At 48.3% G+C, this 18,335-nt stretch overlaps 1 protein-coding gene across 5 annotated transcripts in view; it reads right to left on the reverse strand.

Annotated features, from left to right (window-relative positions):
- TEX9 (testis expressed 9) overlaps positions 1-18,335 on the reverse strand; it is a 75,730-nt gene that overhangs the window by 17,279 nt on the left and 40,116 nt on the right. For 4 of the 5 annotated variants that reach the window (XM_075007374.1, XM_075007373.1, XM_075007376.1 and 1 more), the window contains 3 exons: positions 17,711-17,793; positions 15,624-15,802; positions 5,250-5,332 (listed from right to left, as the gene is read on the reverse strand). In XM_075007374.1, coding sequence (XP_074863475.1) covers positions 5,250-5,332; positions 15,624-15,802; positions 17,711-17,793 — 345 coding nt within the window. Of the gene's footprint in view, positions 1-5,249; positions 5,333-5,778; positions 5,897-15,623; positions 15,803-17,710; positions 17,794-18,335 lie in introns of those variants that run through there. The other variant, XM_075007377.1, reaches the window with a different exon arrangement.

The raw sequence follows: 18,335 nt of genomic DNA on the forward strand, positions 1-18,335 counted from the left end.
GTCCCCGGAACCCCACTGGAGCCAGCCCACAACCCACCCTCCAACTCCAAGTCCAGCTAGGGAACCATCACCAGAACCCTGGAGTCAGGCCCCTCCAGTGCCACCACCTTGGCATGGCTATCACCCAACCTCTTCGCAGGACCATCCAGTGAGCACCCCGTGGGTTGCACGCCCCTGGGCTGGGGGGGGAAGGCAGGGCATGCTATGGGTCTTGCCAGGATGGCTTGGGCAGGCACCTGTGCCGGGGGCCTGGCCTGTGCACCCATGTCCACAGCAGTGTGTCCCACCCTTCACCTAGCAGGCACCCCCTGGGAACGACTGCTGGCCCCATGGGGAGCTGAGGACCCCCTGTGTCTTTGGGCAAGGGGCAGCCGGCCCCTGCCAAGGCTGGGAGTGGGACAGCCCTGTAGCTGTTGGTCAGCCCCCATGCAATGCACAGCACCCTCCCATGGGGACAGTGGTGCAAACCACACAAGTGCGGGCGGGTGGGGGAGGGCACCTGCCACCCTTCCTGGGACCCCTTTGTGGCCAGACCATCAGGCTGGTCCCCATGACACCATTTGCTCCCCCCTCAGCAGGGCCCACCGTGCAGGGGGCATAGATGTGTGCACCCAGGACAGCTCTAGTGCACAACCCAGGGGTGGGGGCTGCTCCTCACAGAGGGTGTAGGGTGGGGTCCATGAGGCATACGGCATGAAGGCTTCACCCTCTCCTGCCACAGCACCACCATCCAAGGGCCAGGCCAGTCCCCCCGTGCACCCAGGCAGCCCCACAGAGGAGCCAGAGCCAGTGGAACTCAGATTGGCACCCCTGAGCACTATCTCCCTGTGCTCCCAGCCCCAAGGGGAAGGTCATACATGGAGCAGGGTGGGGGGCGGCGGTACGGGATGGGATGAGATCCTGCAGCTTGCAGCCCTCCACCCCTGCCCCCACCCCATTAAGGCCCCCTGTCCAGTTTGGGTGGCACCCCCCACTGTATAGTCAGACATGTTGGCAAGGTTTATTTTTGCATAAGTTCTATTTAAGTAAAAGTTTATTCTTATGCACCACCCACACATCCTTCCTTGTTGGGTGGGGGTGTGGGAATGGGTGGTGAAAGGAGGGGTGTTGGTGGGTATGGGTGTGGGCCATGGGCAAAACTCTCCCACACGGCCTGCTGGATGCGCACCCTATCCTTGTGCTCCAGCAGCTTGTGTAGGGTGCAACAGCTGGCCAGGACGTCTGGAACGTTCTGCTCCCCCCGACATCTAGCTGCAGTAAGAGTCAGCAGAACCTCCCCTTCAAGCGCCTAAAGGTGAGCTCCATTGGGTTCCATGGCTAGGTGATGCGAGCATTGAAACAGTCCTGTGTGGGATCCTGGTGCCCAGTGTAGGGCCTCATCAACCACGGAAGGAGGGGGAGGTTGCACCCCCACGGCCAGCTCCTGGAGTTCTGGAAGACCCTGGTGTCATGGGTCCAGCCTGACCACCCAATGTAGATGTCGCGGAATTGCCCTTGAGGGTTCACCAGGGCCTGCATGACCATGGAGTGGTAGCCCTTTCTGTTTACAAAGTGCACAGCACTGTGTTCCAGGGTCCGGATGGGGATGTCGGTCCTGTCCAGCACCCCAAAACAACTGGGGAACCCAAGGTGTTTGAAGCCAACTATGAGGGCATCCATGACAGCAATGCAGATAAGCCTCCAGAGCAAGATCACATTGATGGCGTGTACCACCTGAGAGGAGAGGAGGCCAGAAACACCTGTGAGTGACCGGGGAGGAATGGGGGCCCCAGTGAGCTCCAAAACACCCCCCCCACTCTTCCTCTCCCCCCATGCAGGGCATGCAGCCCAAGGGTGCCTTACCTTCATAAGCAGAGCCCCAACAGTCGATTTCCCAACACTAAATTGGTGGCCTATGGACTCGTAACTGTTGGGGGTGGGCCAGATTTCACAAAGCAATAGTGACCTGCTTCTCAAGGGTGAGAGGGGGCTGTATGTTGGTGTCCTGTCTATGGAAAGCGGGGGTGAGCCAGGTGCACATCTCAAGGAAGGTGGTCTTCCTCATCCAGAAGTTCTGTGTCCACTGCTGGTTGCCCCATTGCCCCGTGATCAGCCAAGCCCCCATTGGTGGTCAGTATAAGTGCTATATAGACAACTTAAAGACTAATGTAGAGTCATGTAGCATATCTCCCAATGATCTGTAAACTCTGGTTTAAGACAGATTGTCCTGGCAGCAAACTGGTGTACAGTTTTTAATTGCTTTGAGAGTCAGCATATCCAGGCACTACAGGAAAAGCATAGGATCTGAAAAGAACATACAACGCTTGCAGTTGGTGGCTTTTTATGTGACATCTGTAATCGGCTCTGCCAATCTTTCAGGGATGGTCTAGAAAATGCTTGGTCCTGCCATGGGGGGCTGCGGCTGGACTCGATGGCCTCTCGAGGTCCCTTCCAGTCCTACTCTTCTATGATTCTATGATCTAGGATTGGTTTAATTGCTCACCAACAGCATCATAGAAGATGAGATCCGTTGATTGACAGCTCAGTCCAAGAAGAAGAAGATTCTCTCTGATAAATGCAAGATAGATATAAATACAATTTTCAAGAACTGAGATGTAGAGGCAGACACTGTTGAAGCAGGCGGTGTCCAAAGTTTAATGGTCATGCCCTCTCTTACGCTTATCCACATCCACCCCAACCCAAGAACAGAGCCTCTGCTTGAGAAGAGGATGGAGGATAAACAGGATAAAGGGCTAATGGAGACAGGACTGGGGGTGCTGCATTGAAGACTATGTTGCTGAGGGGACAAAGGATGGCTCATGGAATACAGTCAGCACCCACATCTTGAAGAACAATAACCATTTTAAAAAATTAGTGGTTGCAGATCTGTATTTCACTCAGGTGACTCACAAGCATTACTAGTAGGAAATGGTGCTCAGAGTCTACTGAAACAATGATTGCAGAATTGCCTTCCCACAGTCTGTATTTGATTTGTATGTCATAGTAACAAGATGTTTCTCAGAAGTCTGTACAGAAGACCATGTCACACACCTACAAGTGTCCAATATTGAAATAATGCTTACAAATGCGATTGATGCAGCCAGAGGCCTTGCTGAATTTGCCTAGAACATCTGTAGGGGCATGGTCTGAGCAACTTCATAAACTGCAGCAATGCAAGAAGTTATTCATCTGGCAATTATCTGCACAGAGACCAGTTGACCTTACATGCCATCCACATGAAATAGCTTGATGAATAAAATGATTTAGTCTTTTCCTGATAGAACACCAAGGCCGCATCTACACGTGCACGCTACTTCGAAGTAGCGGTGCCAACTTCGAAATAGTGCCCGTCACGGCTACACGTGTTGGGCGCTATTTCAAAGTTGAAATCGACGTTAGGCGGCAAGACGTCGAAGTCGCTGACCCCATGAGGGGATGGGAATAGCACCCTACTTCGAAGTTGAACGTTGAAGTAGGGCACATGTAGACGATCCGCGTCCCGCAACATCGAAATAGCGGGGTCCACCATGGCGGCCATCAGCTGAGGGGTTGAGAGACGCTCTCTCTCCAGCCCCTGCGGGGCTCTACGGTCACCATGTGCAGCAGCCCTTAGCCCAGGGCTTCTGGCTGCTGCTGCTGCAGCTGGGGATTCATGCTGCATGCACAGGGTCTGCAACCAGTTGTCGGCTCTGTGGATCTTGTGTTGTTTAGTGCAACTGTGTCTGGGAGGGGCCCTTTAAGGGAGCGGCTTGCTATTGAGTCCGCCCTGTGACCCTGTCTGCAGCTGTTCCTGGCATCCTTATTTCGATGTGTGCTACTTTGGTGTGTAGACGTTCCCTCGCAGCACCTATTTTGATGTGGTGGTTCCCAACGTCGAAATTGAACGTCGACGTTGCCAGTCCTGGAGGACGTGTAGACGTTATTCATCTAAATAGACTATTTCGATGTAGCGTGCACGTGTAGACGTAGCCCAAGTTACCCTTCACATTTAATATGAAGTTGCTGTTCATCTGCATATGAGGAACCAAGAGGGTTGGAATGCGACTGACTTTAGCCATAACAGTGGCTGCTACCATCAGGTCCAGAGAATGCAACTACCCTAAGAGGCACTGCTGAGCAAAGTTCTCCAGCTTCAGTGCATTGGGCATGCATGCACCTGAGTGGAACACTTGTTCATAACCAATTGAAGAGACCACAGAAATGCACTGGGAAACAGGAGATCTCTAAAAGCAGATTTGGCCCAAACCATTTAGGCTATGGTTACCCTACAGCAATCTGTCAACAGAAATCACAGTCGGAGGAGATTTCCCGACAAAACTTCTGTCAGAGTACGGCCACACACAAAAGCCAATCCGAAGTGTACTCTGCTCTCTCAACAGAGCAGCCAGACAGCCCGGCTGCTCTGTCAACAAAACATGCACCTGGAAACACTGCAGAGAAGGCTGCTCATTGTCCTGGACACCCTGTCTGTCGAGAGGGGGCAAGCCCAGAGTGTTCACATAGCTTTTTTGTTGACAGAACCTGTCGACAAAAGGTGTTCTTCTTCATCTGGGAAAGGCAGAAGGTTGTTGGCGGAAGTGCTGACTTTTGTCAACAAACTGTCGACAAAATACATTTTGGGTGTGGACATTCCACCAGTTTTGTCAACAAAATGGGGGTTTTGTCAGCAAAATTCACTAGTGTAACTGTAGCCTTAGGGTTTTACAGCTTCAAACACACCACTTACAAAGCACTAGAAAAAGGCAGTCAAGTCAGTACAGATCACAAACTACAACTGTAATATATTCTCTGAGTTAAAACATTTTATAAGTAGGAAGCTGTATAAACTTTAAATTCCGCACTGTCTTAATAAAAAGCTCAATATGCAAAGAAATGCAGTAACTCTAATCTTGGAAGGAAGACAGGACAGTGTTTGGGTCCAGGTTTTTGTTTTGTTTTCAAAACAACCACATTTTGTTTTGAAAACTGCTCCTTGCCTATAAATTGGATCACACAGAATATGATGGTTTAAAATCTCCTAATTTTTTCTAAAATTATAATTTAAAATATTTAGCCTGAAGATTAAGTATGTATAAAGCACAAAACAATACTGTAGATCGTACGTTCAAAAAGAGGAAAAATTATTTATGCAGAACCCTCACTCTCTAATAACTGAAGCTAAAGCATCAAAAGCATGCCACTATGTATCCTAATATAGTCTAATTAACAACAGTGTTAAATAGAAGGGGAACATATTCAGTCTCTACTGAATAAGAACACTCAATTCTTACCTTTTTACTACATTCACGTATTATACTATCCAGCTCTTCCTGCATAACACGCAGCTTTGCCTTAAGAAATCTGATCTGGGCTTCTGTTAATTAAATAATCATATTTAATACCCTTAAGATATAAATAATTCTATTAAATGACTGATTTTTATTTGCTTTGATTCAAAATGGATCATGTCAAGAAGAAATTTTTGTCAACTGTAGACTTGTTTACAAAATACAGCATATACACTGTTTAAACACAATTATGAAAAAAAAAAACTAATTTCCAAATAAAATTTTCATGTAAATTACTTATTCTTAGACCACATGGTGGACAGGTTTTCATTTATTTTTTTTTAAATTGAGACTTACTAAATTCAGCACTCTTAAAATGTAAAAAAACCGATAACTCTTGAAATTACATCTCTTTGCTAATCCACAGCATAGGCAACATTGGATAGGAAGTGCAAGATTCCCCAAAATTGTCATGATAATGTGCCTCAAGGATCCTCATCTAAAAGTGAGAATATAAAGAGAAGTTACTCACCTGTGTAGTAACGATGGTTCTTCGAGATGTATCCCCGTGGGTGCTCCACAGTAGGTGTCGGGCTCGCCCTGGCACCGCAGATTGGAAATTTCCAGCAGTCTCCGTTGGGTTGCGCATGCGCGTCGGTCCTTCGCGCGCTTACGGTCACGTGCGCGATCTGGTCCCCGTCAGTTCCTGATCAACCGCTCCGGATGCCTCTGAAAAACACGAAACAGAGCTCCGAAGTGGGGAGGAACGGGTGGGTAGTGGAGCACCCACAGGGACACATCTCAAACAACCATCATTACTACACAGGTGAGTAACTTCTCTTTCTTCTTCGAGTGGTCCCCGTGGGTGCTCCACAGTAGGTGACTACCCAGCAGTAACCCCAAAAAAGGAGGTGGGTACCCGATTTATGTGCAGCTTGCCCTTGAAAGGACTGCTGTCGACAGGCGTGTATCCTCATCAAACACCCGGTGCATGGCATAGTGCTTGGCAAAGGTGTCGTAGGATGACCAAGTCGCCGCTCTGCAGATGTCTCTCAGCGCGATTCCCTTGAAGAAGGCCATCGACGACGCCATCGCTCTAGTGGAGTGAGCCCTGGGCAGAACTGGCAGAGGAGTCTTGCGAAGCTCATAGCACAGTCCTATGCAGGATACGATGTGGTTTGAAATCCTCTGTGAAGATAGGCCTTCCCCTTTCAACCTGGGTACAAGGGACATCAGGAGGCTGTCCGTTTTCCGGAAAGGCTTAGTCCTATCTATGTAAAAGGCTAACGCCCTTCTCACATCTAATAAGTGCAACCGTGCCTCCTTACTGGAGTTGTGAGGCTTAGGATAAAACGAGGGTAATACTATTGGTTTGTTAATGTGGAACTCTGAAGAGACCTTTGGAACGAAGGCTGGATGTAATCGTAAGACCACCGCTTCCTTTGAGAACACTGTGCAGGGCGGTGTGGCCATTATTGCTGCAAGCTTGCTCACCCAACGGGCTGACGTAATCGCAAGAAGGAAGGTTGTCTTCATGGTAAGTAACTGGAGGGGGACCGTGGCCAATGGTTCAAAGGGCGGTCCTGACAGCGTGTGGAGGACCAAGTCCAAACTCCATGACGGCGGTATTGGTTTCCAAGGGGGATACAGATTTGCCAACCCCTTTAGGAAACGCGTGACAACAGGATGGGCGAATATGGTTGACCCTTCCTCTTCGTGTCGAAAAGCTGATATAGCCGCAAGATGAACCTTTATCGAGGATAGAGAGAGCCCCTCTCGTTTGAGTTTTAGCAGGTAGTCCAGAGTTGTAGTTATAGGGGCGTCCAGAGGTGTCAACTGCTTGGAAGAGCACCAGGAGGTAAATCGTGTCCACTTGTGCTCATAAGTCCTTTTGGTGGAAGTCCTCCGACTACACTCCAGGACTTGCTTCACTCCTTCCGAACATGTGCTCTCTAGGGCGCTGAGCCATGCATTAACCAGGCCTGTAGGCGGAGTCCCTGCAGGTGTGGATGCAGTATTGACCCCCGAGCCTGTGTGAGAAGGTCCAGTACTGCCGGTAGGGGAAACGGCCAGCGACGTGCCATGCGCAGAAGCAGTGGGAACCATTGTTGTCGATCCCAGGTTGGGACTATGAGTATCATGTGTGCTCTCTCCCTTTTGGCTTTCTCCAAAACCTTGTGTATGAGTGTTGTGGGAGGGAATGCACAGAATAGAGGGCCCTTCCATGGGATCATGAAGGCGTCCCCCAAGGATCCCTGTCCTATGCCCGCTCTGGAGCAGTACCGGGGACATTTCTTGTTGCTGTGAGTGGCAAACAAATCGATTTGGGGAAACCCCCATTTGTGAAACACTCGTCGGAGCAGGTCGGAACGGATCTGCCACTCGTGCGTGAGCGCAAAATGTCTGCTGAGTTGGTCCGCCTTTATGTTGTGGACACCCAACAAGTATGAAGCTCTTAGGGTTACATTGTTGGCAATGCACCAGTTCCACAACCGGACCATCTCCGCACAGAGTGAACAAGATCTGGCTCCCCCTTGTCGGTTTATATAAAACATGGTGGAGGTGTTGTCGGTATTTATCCCAACTACTTTTCCATGCAGGTAATTTCAAAAATGCCTGCACGCATTGAACACTGCTCTGAGCTGTAGTATGTTTATATGCTGTGTCTTCTCCACGGGGGACCATAGACCTTGAGTGACTTCGTTGCCCATGTGCGCTCCCCATCCCATATGGAATGCATCTGTTGTGAGAAAAACAGTAATTTGCGGTTGGTGGAAAGGCACCCCTACTAGTAGGTTCTTGGGGTCTGCCCACCATGCCAGTGACCTTCGCACCTCCATTGTGGGTGATACCATCCTGTGAATGGTATGGGCTGTTGGTTTGTACACACTCGCCAACCAATGCTGCAAGCCTCGCATGTGCAGTCTGGCGTTTTGTACCACAAACGTGGTGGTCGCCATGTGCCCCAACTGCTGTAGACATGTTAGGATTGGAACAGTGGGGCTGTACATTATTACTTGTACCAGGGATTTGATGGCACGAAAACGGGCATCGGGCAGGTATACCCTTGATGTAGCAGAGTCTATTCGGGCCCCTATAAATTCTATATTTTGCGTGGGCTCGGTTTTTGACTTCAAGAGGTTGATGATGAGGCCCAGTGAGGTAAATGTGTTTGTGGTAATGTGTATCATTCGTAAGACCTCCGCTTTGGAAGTTCCTTTCAGCAGGCAGTCATCCAAGTACAGAAAAATGAAGACGCCTTGTCTGTGTAGATATGCTGATACGACCGCCAGGGTTTTGGTGAAAACTCTGGGTGCCAAAGAGAGACCGAATGGAAGGACTCTGTACTGGAAATGTTCTCTGCCTACTGTGAACCGGAGGAAACGTCTGTGCGCCGGATGAATTGTTATATGGAAATACGCGTCCTGTAAGTCGAGGGCTGCAAACCAGTCTCCATTGTCCAGTGCCATGATTATAGAAGCAATTGTAGTCATTTTGAAGCGCTGTTTGCGCAAATACCGGTTGAGGGCCCATAAATCCAGGATGGGCCTCCAACCTCCTGTCTTCTTCTCTGTCAGGAAGTACCGGGAGTAGAAGCCTTTCCCCTGGAATTGTTCCGGTACTCTCTCCACCGCCCCTATGAACAAGAGGTGGTCCACTTCCTGTTTTAACTTTGTGTGGTGAGAGGGATCCTTGAAAAGGGGCCTGGTGGGAGGGTTCGGTGGTGGCAATGATTGAAAAGGGATTGTGTACCCCGTGGCTATAATCTCCAATACCCATCTGTCTGTGGTGATGCTTTGCCATTGAGAGTAGAATGGCTTGAGTTGATGGTGAAACATATGTTGAGATTGGCACTGAGAGACGGTCTTGGTTTTGCAGTCCCCGATGTACCTGTCAAACCTGCTGTCTTATGTTTTGTCTGGAGGGGGCGCGGCCCTGCTGGGGCTGACGTCTAGGGGCCTTGTACTGCTGTGGCTGATGTTGGCGCCCCTGATCATACCCCCATTGATACTGAGTCCGCTGTGGTTGATAAGTGTAACGCCGTTGCTGAGGGTAAAACTTCTTCCTCCTGTACAGTGGGGTGTATATACCCAGGGTCCTAAGTGTAGCTCTCAAGTCCTTAGTAGAGTGTAGAACTGAGTCAGTTGATTCCGCAAATAGCTTCTGCCTGTCAAAACGAAGATCTGCAAGTAAAAATCGCAGATCCTTGGGAATTCCGGACGTCTGGAGCCACGATTCCCTGCGCAGTACCACCGCAGTGGCTGTGGAACAAGCCGCTGTGTCCGCTACGTCTAAAGCAATCTGGACTCCTGCTTGTGAAGCTGCGTAGCCTTCTTGGACGATTGCTTTGAGGACCAGCTTTTTATCCTCTGGAAGGAAGTCCATGAGTGAGGTGAGTTTAGAATAGTTGTCGAAATTGTGGTTCAACAAAGGAGCGGCGTAATTCGCCATTCGTAGCAGTAAGGTAGATGATGAGTAAACCTTTCTGCCGAGGAGGTCTAATTTCTTTATATCCTTGTTTGATCCCCCGGATTTATATTGAGACATTTTGGCTCTGTGTTGCGAGGATTCAACCACAAGTGAATTCGGTGTGGGTGACTGAACAGAAATTCTATGCCCTTCACTGGGACAAAATACTTCTTATCCGCCCTCTTGTTCGTAGGAGGGATGGAGGCTGGAGTCTGCCATATGTTGGTGGCTGACTCCATAATCGCTTCATCCAATGGGATGGCTATCTTAGATGAAGCTGGAGGTCTGAGATTTTTGAGGAACTTATGGTGTTTCTCCTGCACCTCCGCCACTTGAACGTCTTATGATTGAGCCACCCTTTTGAACAGCTCTTGAAACTGCTTTAGGTCATCCGGGGGAGAGATATCTCCAGGAACAACTGCTTCATCTGGGGAGGACGAGGAGGCATCACTGTGATACATCTCCTCTAAGTCCTCAGGTTCCTGACTCTGTTCACATGGTTGTACTTTCAAGGTTTCCAGGTGGGGTTCCAGATCCTTTGAACCACTCTCTGACTGGGAAACTTGTGGTGTTCCCCCAGGGTGAGACTGTGTGCTGTGATGTCGACGAGGCGTTGACGGGGATCTACCCCAAGACCCAGATCTCCTGTGCCGATGTCCCGTATGTTAAGGACGGCCATAGCAACAAGGGCAAGGGCCCGGTGATGGGGACCTGGACCACGACCTGAAAGGGTAGACGTGATGTGTAGAAGGGAATGACTGTCGAGATGACACTGACATAGGCGGGGATCCCCTGTGATAGTATTCATAGGGATCCCTGCTTGAAGGTGGTGAAAAATGTCCAAACCCAGGAGATGGCAGTTGAAGGAATGGAGATGGAGGCCTGCGGCAGGCTGTTGGAGTTGCTGCCCACTGAATCTCTGGGGGAGAGCGAGGTGATAATGGCAGCGCAATGATCTCCGGGGAAGGGCTGCGGTGCCAGGTCTTTGCCTTCGCCTTCCCCCGTTCGGGCGCCGCAGGTGTTCGTATCGGTGCCGGGGGGCTCGGCACTGTAGTCGGTGCCGTGCTTGGTTCTGTTGCCCCCAGTGCCGTGCCCAGTGCCACTGCCCTTGGTCCTGCTCAGGTAGTCTCCTCCGGCACCATTGGGCTCTGTGCCGGGTGCTCTCGCTCCGGTGCTGTCGGTGCTGCAAGGTGCGGTGCCGCAGAAGCTGGTGCCGACCTTTCCGGTGCCTGCGGAGCCCTCGGTGCCACCTCCTTAACAACCAGAGGCCCCTGCACGGGCACATGTGCCACGGCCTTCCCACCATGAGAGGCCAGCGGGCCCGGGCCCGGGCCCCGTGTTCCGCTCGTCCTGCTCATAGAAGTAACTGGCAGGGATCGAGTTGGTGAAAGCTCTTTCTTCTTCTGCACAGAGGAGGTCAGAAAGGCCGCCTTCCTCTTGTGCAAGCCTGAAGAGCCCTCCTTATGGGGCTTTTCCGATGTCCCAGGCTGGAGGGCCTTGTTGAACAGGAACATTTTGAGCCTCATTTCCCTGTCCTTTCGCGCTCTAGCTGTAAGCTTAGCGCAATGAGGGCATTTCTGGGGGACATGGGCTTCCCCGAGGCACCAAATACATTTACTATGTCCATCTGAGGCAGGCATGGCCTCCCGGCATGATTCACACTTCTTAAAAGCCAGTGAGGACATTGTTTAAACTTGAAAGTCTTTAAGGTCTTTAAGTGCTAGGGCACTTAGCAGTCAATCAATCCGGCAACAGATAACTGTTAACAGTCAACAGATAACGTTCGAGGCTTTCAGATAGCGGACCCGCTGAGGGCAGCCGCCTCAGTCCTTTTTCTCGCTCCCTCTTCCTTTTAAAACTATATATACGCTAACCAAAAATTACTATAATAACTAATTAACAGCTATAACTATTAACAATAAGTAAAACAGAGTTTATCTGTCTCAGGCATTGGAGCCGGAGTGGATTCTGTCTGCAGCAGTTGGCCGTTGAGAAGGAACTGGCGGGGACCAGATCGCGCATGTGACCATAAGCGCATGAAGGACCGACGCACATCGGCGCATGCACAACCCAACGGAGACTGCTGGAAATTTCCGATCTGTGGCGCCGGGGCGAGCCCGACACCTACTGTGGAGCACTCCTGGGGACCACTCGAAGAAGAATGTGGTCTTCATGCAGATTCTGTCCAAAGCCTCTGTGTCGTGACTGCCGTAAAGGATGCCAGTTGTGAGGGTGCTTTCCGTGACATGGGATTGAACTAGGATCACCAACTCATTTCACATCTAGGTGTGGAATAGTTCCTATTTTCAATTTTGGCTGGATTTCAAATAGTGACCTGGAGGTAAATGGCTCTTTGTTACTTTACTCTTTAGCTGTCTAGCTTTCAAGCAAAAAGTGCTGAGGGTTTTTTGTTCAGTTAGACTGAAATTCACCCATACCTGCTTAAAGTTTGAATAACTGGCTTTTGTGGAAGTAACTCTGTGGGGGCTGGATGGCTGGAACAGATACCTCAAATTACAGGCAAGTCACTATTCTAGCAGAATTCAACATACCATTACTTCTGTGTTATTTTTGGGCCAATGGGTAATCTAGTTAATGCAACCTCAGTCTATCACCAATGAATTCATCTGCACTGGCCTATTTAGAACACTAAGGCTACGTCTACACATGCACGCTACATCGGTAGTGACATTGAAATAGGCTATTTCGATGAATAATGTCTACATGTCCTCCAGGGCTGGCAACGTCGACGTTCAACTTCAACGTTGGGCAGCACCACATCGAAATAGGCACTGCAAGGGAACGTCTACACGCCAAAGTAGCACACATCGAAATAAGGGTGCCAGGAACAGCTGCAGACAGGGTCACAGGGCGCACTCAACAGCAAGCCGCTCCCTTAAAGGGCCCCTCCCAGACACAGGTGCACTAAACAACACAAGATCCACAGAGCCGACAACTGGTTGCAGACCCTGTGCATGCAGCATGGATCCCCAGCTGCCACAGCAGCAGCCAGAAGCCCTGGGCTAAGGGCTGCTGCACACGGTGACCATAGAGCCCCGCAGGGGCTGGAGAGAGAGCGTCTCTCAACCCCTCAGCTGATGGCCGCCATGGCGGACCCCGCTATTTCGATGTTGCGGGACGCGGATCGGCTACACGTGCCCTACTTCAACGTTCAACTTCAAAGTAGGGCGCTATTCCCATCCCCTCATGGGGTTAGCGACTTCGACGTCTCACCGCCTAACATCGATTTCAACTTCGAAATAGCGCCCAACACGTGTAGCCATGACGGGTGCTATTTCGAAGTAGTGTGCACGTGTAGATGTGGCCTAAGCGGTAAATTCTGGTTGTCCACAAGACATTCAGGCATGTACTCGAATTATCTGAGGGTGATTAGAAGAGCAGAAGTCAGTTCAAGGTCCTTTTCAAACTACAGTACAGATCTAGTTATAGAAACAGTCTCCAAGGCTCAAACAGAGTTCAATCAATAACTCTCTCAGGCTAGATAACCATGCGTTAGTTCAAGATGCATTCTTCCCAGGGCCTGACACCAAATAAATTCCTTTCTCCATCCTGAATTTATATAGCAGATGGTTCTATTATCTACACAGCACATTTATATTTTAGTTGAGAACTCAGTCACAAAACGAATCTGAAAGTTTCACCGATTCTCTTTGACAGATAGTCCCAAAGTGTCTCATATAAAACACAGAAGGCCAAAGATCAAGCAATTCCTACCATGAGTCCTCTGTCAAATATTGATTGTTTTCACTCATGCAATTACACTCCAACACCATAGTATTTTTTACAATGCAATAAACCTCTAATTTCACACTTCCTTTCAGGCTATGGGAATATGTGACAGTGTGTACCAAGCCCTTTGAATACCAGTGCTGGAGGCATCATGGTTCTACCACATCCCCTCACCCAGGAAAGATGGATCATTTAGGCCTGCCAGAAGCACTACAGAGAAGCAGCCAATCAGACTGCAGCAGACTCAGTTAAAACGAGCTGCAAGATGCAAGCAGGTTAGTTCATGGCTGGGACCAAAAGAGTAAAGAAGGGTGTTCCTTGCTGGATCTCAACTAAGATGGACAGAGGCGTTCTGTCCATAGGACAAAGCAGGGTGGCCAGCCCAGGCCACATGTTTTTGGGGGCCCCTGCAACAGTCACTCCAAGCATACTAGGGACTTGGGGTCAAGGGTTGGGCAGCAGAGGCAGCAAGCAGAGCTGAGGCAGCCATTATGAGTGCAGGAAGGTGAAGAGAAGCAAGGCACAGCTGCCTGAGAAGACAGTGGTGCAGCAGAGCAGAGCAGACATTGTGAGTGTAGGAAGGTGACTCCTGCTACTTCTGCCACAGGTAACCTCTGTGCCCCATTGCCTGGGGGAGGAGCAGATGGGGGGAAAAAGGTAAGGGTGGAGCAGGGAGGGTTCAGGGCCTGCAGCCTGGAGGTGTTGCCTTGGGCCCCATGGCTGGGGAACTGGGGGACAACCCCTCTCCTTGGGATGGCCCTGCTGGTGATACTGGTGTTTAGTGAGAAGAGGATTTGAGAACTTCATCCTGAACATAGCGGTGAAGAGAAAGGAGCTATGTGGAAAGATACTCAGGGAATAGCAACAGCAAACAAGAGGAAATGATATATCGTTACTATTTATAGGCTCCCTGGATAGGACTGTAAGTAAACAAGCCTGGTTTCCTCTACCAGCCATTAGTGAAGTAGCTGAAGCTTCAAGAAGGTTATGAGTATTCTTTGGAGGCCCAAGGAAAGGGCAAGAACTCAAAAGAACTCAGGGACAGGGCTGAAGACCCTGAAAAAGGCAGACTGTCTGGAGAAGTCTTCTTTACCACCCAGCCCCAGAAAGGGACTGAAGTTAAGGAGTGATCTGAGCGGACAGCTGGAAGTCTAGTCAAACGTTGAGGACAAAGAATCTCCAAACAGAAAGCACTGGAGGGCTGTGCTCTGTACGGGGCTTGGATAGGTTTAAGACTAGCCCAAAAGGGGCTGAGAACTGCTCAGAGACGGAGAGGCAGACAACCACAGAGGGCACAGCGATCATCCTTGTTGGATCTTCATCATCCCAAAAGGGGTCTGGCCATTTCAGATTACGTGTAAGTTAGCCAGTGGCTCAGCCCTCCAAAAATGTGCCTGCCAAGGTCAACAACTTAGAGGGAGCATGAGAAAAAAAGTGCAGGATCACACACAGTTGAAGGGGCGCCCGTGAGTGCACACTGTCACAGACAAGATTAAAAACTATTCCATAACTCTACCAGCTTGTCATACCCACAGATTTTTGCTTTACTGACAAAATGCTACAATCCCTTCTCACATTCTAGTTATTTCTAGGCTCAGTGTAAAAACACCATTTGGAATGAGAGAGGATCCAAAGGATCCTCATTTAAGCTACAGTATTACCTCATAAGATACTTACCCAAGATCCACAGCATGGATATGATGAAAGGATTTAGCCCTAAAAACAATGGCTGTGAAAGGACTTTTATCTCATGGAAATACAGCCATAGGACCAAATCCTGAATTTAGGTACATATTTGCAACTCCCACTGAAGTTTAAAGAAAAATTTTGCACCAATCTAAAGTCATAATTTTGTCCCAAATAACTCACATGACCTCTTTCCAGATGGTGTTCATGCACTACTAAAGAACAAAGATAAGCTTCCAGTGAAGTGAGGACACCAATCTATTCTTTCCATGTTTATTTGTACATTACCTGGAAATACACAAATTAGAAAGCCCTGTCTTATTCCCCTCACCCATTCCCCAAAGCAGAAATCTGGACATAATCTAAGAGTTACAGAACTTTCAGAAATGATAAATACAGGGTTATTCAGAACATCCTAACTTAAGGAACCAAGGACAAAAGAAATGCACAGCTATAGAAGAGAACGTGTACCTGCTCCAATTTCATTTCCTACATTTGGAATAATACCATCATCTAGACTCTCAAGCAAGGCTCCTTCCTCCAGTTTTCCTTCAATTTTGCTAATTGTCTTTGCAAGAGAAAAATCTGTGAAGTCTTCCGGGACAGCAACATCAGCAGCAGCTTGCATATCAATACTTCTTAGTTTTGCACTAAAATTCCATAAAAACAAATTTCTAAATTGAAGTTGTGACATGCTATCTATGGTACAAAAATACTTAAATGGCAGTACATGTTGAGCCTTTCTCGCCTGGCACCCTCAGGACCTGACCAGTGCTGAATGAGAGAATTTGCCAAACGACAGGAACTAGCAGCATTACCAAAACTTCCACTGCTTACTGGGCTCTTAGGACACATTTAGGGGTAAATTAGAGCTAAATAACCGCACAGAGTTCCAGAACTGTTGGTTATAAACAAACTTTATGGGACCACGGGAAACTTGGCTACACCCATGATAAATGGTTGTCTGGCTAACTAAAATAATGCTGGATCACAGATGTTGCCAGATGAGAGAGTGCCAGACAAGAGAGGTTAAACCTGTAATTTATAAATGTATAAATTTAGCTATTGTAATTCTGCAGTCTGCTAATACCTTCATCTTTTACATTTGTTCAAGACACAAATGCCAAGTTTTTGTTTACCAAAAAATCTTTCCTTTAGTCAAATGAGGTTCAACTGGCAGCAACAACTATCAGATTTTAAGCCTTCATGTTTAAGACACTGTAGAAGGAAGAAATAAAACCCTTTGATTCAAATTCTGTGTGGTAGCCATATTGTGTGCAGAGAGACACTCATCTTAGTGACAGGTTACAGTAGTGATGATTATTTAGCCTAGAAAGGGAGGACTTTATTAAGATATTTTAAATTACAAGGTTACTTAATCAAAAGGAACACTCATTTTATATTGGTCTTCTGCCTTAGATACCACTGATAACTCTTTCATCTTTTGGTTTCTGGAACTCTGTCCTCTTCTGCTTCCACTGCAACCTTTCTGACCTATTTTCTAGTATCTCCTATGACTATTTCATGGACTCTTCTCTCATAATCAGTTTGCATCCTTCAGAATTCTGTCATACTCATTCATTACTTCTCTGGCAACCTTCAACTGCTCAGAGTTTTAAATTCAAATTTCCAAATCCATTTCTCTTGCCCTGATTTCAACTTCCTGTACTATTCCACATCTATTGTCTCAAATATACTAGAAGTCCCATTGCAGTGTGTATGCTCTAATGGTTTTGTTGCCAAAAGGCAGTTTTAGGCAACAAAACTTGGTAGCATAGACATAGCCTAAGACTATCGGAGTAACTGAACCATACTAAGATGGCCCTGCCCTTCAGTAGCTGCAAAGCATATTCCAAAGGGAAAGCCTGCTGACAAGGAGACTGACAGGCAAGGTGGGAAGAAGTGAACAAGAAATTGGCTGCAGGCAGGTAGTTTCCCTTTCTAAGTTTCATACTACATCAGAAGCACTTTTTAGAAAGAATATGGATAGCAGATTAAAAGTTTCCTCCTTGCCTCCAGCAGTCAAAACTTCTCACAGTATTAAAGGTCCCTACAAATTTGTTTCTGCTTTTGTTTCTTGTCTGTCATCTTGGTGAATCTTGAGCTCAGATATCACTGTAATGGACAAACTAAAAATATGTGGATAGATGCCTCAGAGCTAAGGAACTTACTCTTCTCCTTTTACAGCTTCAATGACTCTGATCTGCTGTGCTCAGTGCATTTGTTCCTTGTGCCTCCAGAAGAATGCTTTCCAAACCACGACCAATAGGTAGAGATGTGCTTATTCTTCACTTACGGAAACAAAGTTTAAATCACTGCCCTGACAAGTCCTTTGTTCTACATTTATATTCAGCCACAGTTTCGCTGAGATGGTTTTAACCCTGGATGCTCATTAAGACTTCCAATTACATTATGTAGGGGAGTATAGAGCAGATATAGGATTAAGTAAACATTAAGATGTTTCTGACATAAAGTATATTTGTATACATGTGTGTGTGATGCGCTGGTTGATATAAAAAAATATTCTCATTTCATTTCCAGATATACAGTTAATGTACCTTGAATTTGTTTTCTTTCCCTTACTGCCATGGGGTAGTCTGTTCTGAGCTGTAGATGTGAGACCAGATGTCTTGTTTGGTTTCTAGGAAAAAAGGCTATGATCATAAATATGATCCTGACTACTGAAATACATGACACTTTTTCTAGCATAAAGAGAAGTTACTCACCGTAGTAACGATGGTTCTTCGAGATGTGTCCCCGTGGGTGCTCCACGATAGGTGTCGGGCTCGCCCCGGCGACGCAGGGCGGATCTTTTCAGCAGTTTTTGCCGGACCGCACATGCGCCGGCGCGTGCCGCTCCCTTGCGCACTCCCAGCCACGTGCGCGATCCGGTCCCCACCAGTTCCTTGACCAACTGCCTCGGATGCTCCTGAAAAATACTAAACAGAGATCCAAAGCGGGGAGGATGGGCGGGTGGTGGAGCACCCACGGGGAAACATCTCGAAGAACCATCGTTACTACGGTGAGTAACTTCTCTTTCTTCCTCGAGTGTCCCCGTAGGTGCTCCACGATAGGTGACTACCCAGCAGTAACCCAAGATAGGAGGTGTGCAGCTTGTCCCCGAGCTTTATGTGCAGCTTGTCCCCGAGAGGACCGCTGTCGAGAGACGGGTATCCTCTTTGA

The sequence above is a fragment of the Carettochelys insculpta genome, chromosome 12 (genome assembly GCF_033958435.1).
Source record: "Carettochelys insculpta isolate YL-2023 chromosome 12, ASM3395843v1, whole genome shotgun sequence".
Lineage (NCBI taxonomy): Eukaryota > Metazoa > Chordata > Testudines > Carettochelyidae > Carettochelys > Carettochelys insculpta.